Genomic DNA, 9,323 nt, shown 5'->3' with positions numbered 1-9,323 from the left:
GCCATGTTAACTTGATGGAGAATTACTCCTTCCTTTGTGCCCCTGCTGTTGAGCATGAAGAGGCCTGACACCAAGGAGCTCCTCTACCCACTCCCAGGTCGAGTGCTGGTACCATGTGTGAAAATCACACAAGCACTCACCCACTGGCTCTCTGTGTGTACGTAACCTAAAGTGGTACACAACGTCCTGCAAGGTGGTGGTGAACTCACCCCAAGACAGGTGAAAAGTGTGGGTCTCCGGACGTCAATGCTCCACAAATATAGTAATTAGGTAATTGTCAAAGACAAAGTCCCTGAGCTGCGCAGTATTGCCAAACCCGGCCTCCCTCAGGTAAAAGACAATGGTGTCCGGTAGTGTAAGAGTGTGGCTCACCCGCCTAGATTGTAGTAGGTGAGGCCTCTGTTAAAAAAAGAAATATTTTAATAACAAATCTATTTCAATTATAAAATTTTGGTTTCAAACTAAATTCTCTAGCATATTTAAAATTAAATTAAAAATATAAAATTTGAGTTAAAAAAATAAGATAACATAATAAGCAGTTAATTAATAAATTAAATTAAATTAATTAATAAACTAACATTTATTAAAAATACATTCGACACCTAATAAATACTAATAACTTGCCAACTAACTTATTTTATATTACCAAAACATAATCTATTCTACTCATGTGTAACAGCACAAAACCTATCAAAGTACCATAATTATAATCACATATACTTACTTAATTAAAAGATAAAAAAATAACAACACTGACCTGGATTCAGGCGGTTGGTGTCATCATCCCGTGCATTTCCGCGCACTATAACGTCCAAGTATCTCAAGAATATCAACAAAACGTGCGACAAAGAGAGAAATGAAGGTTCAAGGGTATGAATAGTAACATTATAGATGTTGTGAACGAGTTACTTAAGTATGTGAGTGTAAATGAGATAACCCACGCATCAGATTCTGTATACAAATGTGATACTGTGTAAATGAGATAAGATAGACGCTCTAAACAAGTTACTTATCTAGACGCGTCTAAGTCTTATCTCATTTATAGTGTGTAAATGTGATACATGAATTTTGTGATGTGTCTTTTTGTTTGTACTGTAAATAAGATAAGTAATGTTTGCAAATCGATAAAAATATTCTAAATTATCTATATCCGTAAATAAATATTTATTTTATTTATTAAAAAAAATCCTTCGAAGCGTTAGTCTAGACCAAAAAAAGTACAAGTACAAGGTGAGTATATGTACATACATTCCACCTTTTAATCGAAAGTCGCAAGGAGTGTCACACTGTCACGTGTCTCATACTCCAATACCTTTGGGTTTGAGGTTGATCCAAAATGATCGAATCCAAAGTATAGCAAATGCAGAATCTTCTCCCCAAAGCCATGTTGTAGTTTTATTTGTGCTGTGAAACTATTTCTTCAGACCCGCTTGCTACATTTCAAATTTCAAAAGCCTCCAACGGTCCAATTTTCTCATTAAGGAAAATTTGCAATTCTAAAACGAAATCAAAGCCAGTTTCAGAAAGAATAACCTTCCACTTTTTAATTTTTAGTCATCATCATCACCATCACCACATTCTAAAGCATAACTTCTTTTCTCTTTTCCTATGCTTTGTTTATTATTGCTGAATTCAAAATACAAAGAGTTTCGTTATCCTCTTTATCTATGGAGAATAACCAATGGCGTCTCTATGAAGATGACCCACTTCTTCTCACCGACGTTTCTTTACAACAAGAAACTGAAACCTATTCCACTAACTGCTCCAACTGTAATAACTCTCTCTCTCTCTCTCTCTCTCTCTCTCTCTCTCTCTCTCTCTCTCTCTCTCTCTCTGTGTGTGTGTGTGTGTGTGTGTGTGTTTGTGTGTGTGTGTTCCGCTTTGATGTCATGCCTAGTTCTTAAATGGGTGGTTTATTGAAGGACCATTTTGGTTTGTTATGTGAATTCTTGTGTTTTCTTTATGGGTTTTGGCGTAGACGTTGATTCACACGCATCGCTGAGCTCTGGTTGTTCAGCTATGGCTGCAGATCCCGAATCTTGTGGTGGAAGCCCAAGCTATGGTTCGGATTACTTTAAAAGTTGAATCTTTTTATGCTTTTGATGAACCCCATTTTGTTGTTTTGATTTTTCAGTACTAATAATAGGTTTTTGAGTTCTTGGTGTAGGATTCCAAGGGAACAGTGGACGCTTTGAAAGGAATAGTGTAGAATTTGATGATCCAGTTGTGAGAACTGTTCTTGATGGTAAGAGGGTTTGGCTTCCTTGCACAATTTTGAAATTTTTAAAAGTTATTTTGTTTTCTTTAGTTTAATTTTAATTTTTGTTCTTGAGTACCTAATAGAATTATGGGATGAATATTTTTTTTTCCAGGTAGATCAATGTTGGGGTATTCTCTGACTTCACCAGATTTGGTGATATGTGCTGGATCACCAGAGATTGCTCGAATCAGCTATGGTGATTCCCCAGAGGTATTTTGTAACAAGAACTGCAAGAATTTGGAGTCATCCATGGAGCTTTCCCTAGAGAACGGAATCAATGGCTCTGAAGTTGACAATGGCCACAAGACCCCTACTGTTAAATTCTCTAACTTTTGTCAAACTTTTACACATGATGATGTGATTGTGCCCCCTGATGCTTCCTTTGAGCTTCTTCCACCGCCTTTGACTGCAGACGAGTCACCCCTAAATTACCCTCCAAGTGAGTTCAATTCTTGATAATTTGTAAAGGGATTCTGAATTTTGAAATTTCAACATAGGTGTTGATGGTTATACTCCATAATTTAATTTATCAATAATGTTTTGCTTTTGAATTCAGGAGAAAATGAAATGCTAGAAGATATTTGTGTATCTCAGGATGCTGAGTTGGAATCCTCAGAAGTAGGTTTCTATACAAACTGACAATAAAATTCGAAATGAAAGCAGAAAGTAGATTGTTATGTGCTCTCAACTTTATTTTGTAGGATACCGAAAATATTGGGGTGGAAGAGAAGTATGAGAAGCTGAAAAAAGTGCTGGCAGAAACAAGGAGGGAGTTGAAAATGATTAGAAGGGAGAATGAGCAGAAGAGCAAGGAATGCCAAGAAGCTTGGAACTCTCTGAAAGAGCTACAGAATGAGCTCATGCGCAAGTCGATGCACGTAGGATCATTGGGTATTCACCTGCCTTTTTGCCGTCTGTTTTGTTTCTGCTTTTGTAGAATTGCTTCTATATATAATTATTTGGAATAATTTCTGGCATCAATCTTTTTAATTTATGGACAGTGATTTATGTCTGTTAAGAAAAATTTACATACCCCATAATTGATTTTGGAAGACTATATTTGATTCTGACCTGAACTAAAATTTGAATCAAACAGTGGAAGAGAAAATCCAAAATCAATTATGAGGTGACACAATTGATTTTTGGGACTCTAGAAGCACAACCAAACGTATGTCTGTAGAATTGATTCTATGAAGCATTAATTTTGTCAAAATGATGTAGATAGAGATGATTTTGAAATAAAGTGATTTATGTTTGGTAGCTCCTCTACAAATGATTGTGAATTTTCATTTCCCCCTTAATAAAATTCTCGAGGCCATAATTATTTTGCTCTCTATAAACCAAACAAAAAACTCTCAAAATTGATCTTTGGGGGTGAGAATCATAACCACCTGAAACTCAAAATTGATCTTCATTTATGGACCAAATGATCTTGTTTTCTCTGCAGCGTTTGCCATAGAGGGGCAAGTGAAAGAGAAAAGCAAGTGGTTTTCATCATTAAGAGACTTGATGAGGAAATTAAAGGTACATATCCTACCACATTTGAATGGCAACCAAATTCAAAAAGTAAAACTTTGTTTAACTTGTTAACTAATTTCCTGAGTAGATCATGAAAATGGAGCACATCAAGCTCTTAGAGGAAGCAGAGGCATACAGGAAATGTCAAGCAGAAATCAGCGAAATGGGGTTAATGATAAATGCCAAACGTAAGTAAGACATTGATAAAATATACCTTTCAATCTTATATAGGGTGATAATTTGTCCTGCTGTCTCTTTTTATAGTCAATGAACAACAAGAATCTCATGAAGATCTCAAGTTCAAATATATCGAGGGGGAAAAGGAACGAAAAGAACTTTACAACAAGGTTTTGGAATTGAGAGGTAAAAGATCTTCATTTGCTCTTGTTTTCTTAGATTTGTATGTGATATGATAACACATACACAATGGTTCAACAACTGTTCTTGTTATCTGTTGCAGGAAACATACGAGTCTTTTGCAGGTGTAGGCCCCTTAACGCTGAAGAGTTAGCAGCAGGAGCCACAATGGCCATAGATTTTGAATCTGCGAAAGATGGTGAGCTAACTGTAATGTCAAATGGTGCTCCTAGAAAGACTTTTAAGTTTGATGCTGTCTTTGGCCCCCAAGCTGAACAAGGTAGTTAGCATCGATGCGTTAATTTCTTAGGATAGTTCTCATATGAAGACACTTGCTCATTTTTTACTGATTTTTATTGGTTTACTTTGTAGCTGATATCTTCGAAGACACGGCACCATTTGCAACCTCAGTTCTAGATGGATACAATGTTTGCATTTTTGCATACGGGCAGACTGGAACCGGGAAGACTTTCACAATGGAGGGCACTGAGGAGGCTCGTGGAGTTAATTTCAGGACTCTTGAGAAAATGTTTGACATAATCAGGGAGAGACAGACACACTACAGTTACGATGTATCAGTAAGTGTTTTAGAAGTGTACAATGAACAAATCAGAGATTTGCTGTTTTCAGGAAATCAGCCAGGAGCAACTGCTAGAAGGTATATTATATTTAACCATTTGATAAATTTCATGCGATGATCAGCCCAGAAACTTATTCCCATTTTATGAACAATGACTTGATTGTTAATAAAAAAATTTGTTAAATCGTAGATTGGAAATAAGGCAAGTCGGTGAAGGAATGCATCATGTTCCTGGGTTAGTTGAGGCTCATGTGAACAATATGAGTGAAGTCTGGGAAGTCCTGCAAACTGGTAGCAATGCAAGGGCTGTAAGCTCAACCAATGCGAATGAACACAGCAGTAGATCCCACTGGTCAGGTTCATTTTTTATTTAGGCTAAATAAGTTTTGGATCTTTGTAAAATTTGTAGTTTTTGGTTTTCTTCCAACCTTGCCATTAACTTGTTCTTTCTCTTTACAGCATTCATTGTGTTATGGTTAAAGGGGAGAACTTGTTGAATGGGGAATGCACAAGAAGCAAGTTATGGCTGGTGGACTTAGCAGGAAGCGAGCGAGTGGCCAAGACAGATGTCCAAGGCGATCGACTGAAGGAGGCACAAAACATTAACAGGTCTTTGTCAGCACTTGGAGATGTCATATCTGCCCTTGCAACAAAAAGTCCGCATATCCCTTTCAGGTTATGAAAATAAAGATATATTATTAGCCCTTGTTCAAAGTTCAAACACTGACATCAACTACCTTACTGAAGTTTTTATTGTTGTTTTCATGGTTCAGGAACTCGAAACTTACGCATTTGCTTCAAGACTCATTAGGTACTTATTATACATGTTCCTTTAGACTTGGTTCCTTTGCATTTATGATTGACTTTTATCCCGTGTATGTATGCAAATTTTATTCTAAATTTTGACGAACTAGCTTGTTTTTCCAGGAGGGGATTCAAAGGCACTCATGTTCGTGCAAATTAGTCCTAATGAAACTGATTTGGGCGAGACAGTTTGCTCTCTGAACTTTGCTAGTCGAGCAAGGGGAATAGAACTCGGCCCTGCCAAAAAGCAGTTGGACACTGTTGAACTTCTTAGACACAAGCAGATGGTATGCTTGTTTGTAACTTTTGCAATGCTGTTGTAAGATTTCGCCGTTTTACTCATTCTATTAATTTTACTCTCCTTTGTGTTAAGGCTGAGAAAACCAAACAAGAGGCAAAGCTGAAGGAGTTCCAACTCAAGAAGATGGAGGAAACAATCCATGTATTAGAGTCCAAGATGAAAGAAAGAGATAATAAAAACAAGAGCCTCCATGACAAGGTATCTTATTAGAACAGATTTTTAAACCTTTTATTCACAGGATAGAATATAGCCTCTTTCACATTTAAACTTTTTCTTCTGAATTTTCTCTTAACTTTGTATTTGTTTCTTTCTTGAAGGTCAAGGAACTGGAAGCACAACTTCTCATCGAAAGAAAGCTGGCGCGACAACATGTGGATTCGAAAATAGCCGAGCAGCACCAAATGAAGCAACAAGAAGAACCAAACAGTGCACTTCCGAGGCCATCGCTTGTGAATCGACCACTAAGTATCAACAAGAATTTCAATGATCCGGTGAGTGGTGGATGGTGCAAGGACCAAGTAAATTCTGCTAAACCACTCACGGAAAACAACTTCTTAAAGCCTCTAATACCCTTTTCCACAATAGAGAACTCCATCAAGTGTATTGATCATGCCGAAAAGGAAAACAACCCTGAGATGGCCGAGAAACTCCTACTGCCAAAACGGTCTGGAAGAGCTTCTATCTGCACAATGACACCACGTGTTCCTTCCGCCATTGCTGCAAGGCGTAACTCTCTCATTCCACTCCCAAGCATACCAAGCTTAACTCAGTTCCAATCGCCACTGCTACCTATAGCCGCGAACCAAGCCACAGATCATAAAGATGTAAATAGAGAATTAGACACCAAGTTTGTGCTGGCAGAACAGACACAATGTGAGAGTCCTAAGGAAGTAAGAAGTGGTGTTAAGAAGATAGGTAGCATACTAAGAAGAAGCCTTCATAAGAAGATACAAGTGAAGTCTCCACAAATGAGAAGGGTTGGTGTAAATGTAGGGATGGAGAAGGTTAGAGTTTCCATTGGAAGTAGAGGGAGATTGGGACAAAGGGTGCAAGTTGGAAGTGCTAGAAGAGGTAAGGAGATCCAACAAAAGAATAGTCAAAAGGAAAAGGAAAGAGGTTGGATATGATAAAACTGAATTGATCTTAGATTTTATTTTTTATTTTTATATATTTTATTGTGTGTGGATAGATAGAAGTGATTTCTTGTTTGATGGTCATCCTTCCTAGGAACATGAAAAATGACATATGTTTCATGACGAAAATGGTAATTAGTACAAAACTCATTTTGAATTTTTTTTAATGAAATGGGTTGTGGAGCAAGGAGTGTGAAAACCAATCTTGATGTGTATAATCTCTATTTAAATTTAAGAGTCTGATAATTATAATTCATTAATTCTTGGTAATTGCTGTTAAATGCATGATTCATCATTTTGCTATATGTTAAGGCCCTTTTTGAAAAATTTAGCACAACACTGTCCATTGAATATTGTGAATTGAGGTTCTGATAGAAATATAAGAAATATATTATGTGGGCTCAACTACTTGTAGTCCTTTTTTAACAATTATGTTCAATTTTTGTATATTATTATGAGAAAAGTTCAATTTTTAATTAGTATTTTTAGTTAATAGCTCAATTCTTTTATTTTAGCAATTTAATACATCTTTAATCTATATTTTTAAATATTACTTATTAATTATTGACAGGTGAAAACTCAGTGAAGTTGACTTCACGTGAAGTTGATACCTAAGAGCCGTTGGATGAAAATTTAGTCAAATCAGTCAAATCATCTAACGGCTTTCAGGTATCAACTTCACGTAAAGTCGACTTCACCTGAGTTTCCACCTTATTGACAAAAAAAATAATTCTGTTAAAGAACTATTACTGGTGAGTTGGTAAAGAACAACAAGGAAAGGGAGAATGATAAGGGAAGAGCGACTGTTTAACGTTTTAATTTTAAACATTATTGACAAGCCAAAATGCTGTGTTTATTTTATAAAATTAGAATTACCACGAGCTATGTTGTCAGTAAATATAATGTGCATGACAAATTAAAATTCATTTTTTTATTTTATTGACGACAATCTATCGATAATATCCATGCTTATCTAAGAGGTCGCGGGTTTGAGTCTCTATTTTGGTATAAAAAAAAAACCATCGATAATATACTTTTACTACTTATAATAAAAAATTAAAATTTAAATGTCGTTAGCTACTGCTTATGTGTATTGGTAAAATATTTTAACATTAAAAATTATTTTTAATTAATTAATATTTATCAATGACTAAATTGTCGATAATAAATTTAATAAATATAGAATATAAATTCTTTACAAAACTTCGCTAGTACCGGTTGAGGAAAGGATCGGAAATTTGCTAGTCTTGATGATGACATGATGAGATTTTTAGATGATGAGAATAGTATTTACAAAGACACTCTAACGTTTAAGTCAAAATAGAAGTGACAGGTATAGGTGAAAGTTAAGAGTGTGTGACATACTTAAGGGAGCCTAGTTCCCTTTATATAATTTGAAAAATTAGTAAATTTTAACTGTTGATCTTAATTATTTATATTATATATATTTTTTATAATTAAGATTAATGGTTAAAAATCACTGAAATAACAGTGTACTAGTACACTTAAAAATTTTTCTATAATTTATATTATTATCTTATGTTATTTGTTAAAATAAGGGAAGTATTTGAATTTGAATATTAGTTAGAAATTTAAAATCTTTTGGCCTAGTTGGACCGTGGTGGGATCTGATCTAGAAAAACGGATTCGTGATTCGGCCATTTGGAGAACTCTTGGATCGGATTTTGAACAAATTCTATTATCGATGACCAAGTTATCACTAACATATTTTTCAAATTTAAAAAGAATTATTTGAAGTGTTAGTAATATTTTTAATGTATTATAATTCGTTTTGTATTATTTGACACTAATAAAATTACATGATGTATTTATTGACGACTTCACCGTCTGAATTATTGATACATTTGTCGATAATCATTTTCGATATAATATATATTTAAATTGAAGTTTGTAGATAGAAGTTTAGATACATTTTTAATTAAAAATGAATTAGTATTAATTAATTTACAGTCTTTGAACCAGGGGCATGATTAGGGGTAGAACCAGGGGCATTCCTATGCACGAAAAGGATCATAGGGTATGGAACCGTGAGGAATATCAACGATTGGAACAGGATTCATTCTCAGTATTTGTGGATAATCTGCCGGAAGATATTTCAAGGAGAGAATTGTATCACTTGTTTTGCTGGACGGGAAGAATCAATGACATATATCTTTGCCGCAAATGGAAGAGTGGACTGATTTACCTATTTGCCTTTGTCCGGTACACAACAAAAGGCGGTGCTATGAAGGCTATTGCAGAGATGCACCATTGGAGAATACGTGGTAAGGTTATTAACGTGGGAGAAGCTAAATTTAGAAGACTAGCTCAAAAGAGGGTAGGACCGAGGCGGATGATCCTCTCAAGCCA

General features: G+C 35.4%; 1 protein-coding gene across 1 annotated transcript; it reads left to right on the top strand.

The window, feature by feature from the left end:
* The first annotated feature begins 1,290 nt into the window (after positions 1-1,290).
* LOC107613305 (Di-glucose binding protein with Kinesin motor domain-containing protein) lies at positions 1,291-7,152 on the top strand. Its single transcript, XM_016315251.3, has 17 exons — positions 1,291-1,770; positions 1,979-2,062; positions 2,168-2,245; positions 2,373-2,699; positions 2,817-2,878; positions 2,962-3,151; positions 3,708-3,784; positions 3,867-3,966; positions 4,043-4,141; positions 4,239-4,415; positions 4,508-4,793; positions 4,906-5,067; positions 5,175-5,390; positions 5,489-5,526; positions 5,643-5,806; positions 5,893-6,018; positions 6,138-7,152. The coding sequence occupies exons 1-17, from the start codon at positions 1,668-1,670 to the stop codon at positions 6,945-6,947; spliced, it is 3,099 nt and encodes a 1,032-aa protein (XP_016170737.1). The 5' UTR covers positions 1,291-1,667; the 3' UTR covers positions 6,948-7,152.
* Positions 7,153-9,323: the final 2,171 nt, after the last annotated feature.

This window comes from Arachis ipaensis, chromosome B8, assembly GCF_059453495.1.
Source record: "Arachis ipaensis isolate K30076 ecotype BB chromosome B8, ASM5945349v1, whole genome shotgun sequence".
NCBI classification, from domain to species: domain Eukaryota; kingdom Viridiplantae; phylum Streptophyta; class Magnoliopsida; order Fabales; family Fabaceae; genus Arachis; species Arachis ipaensis.
This window is presented reverse-complemented; position numbering and strand designations above follow the sequence as displayed.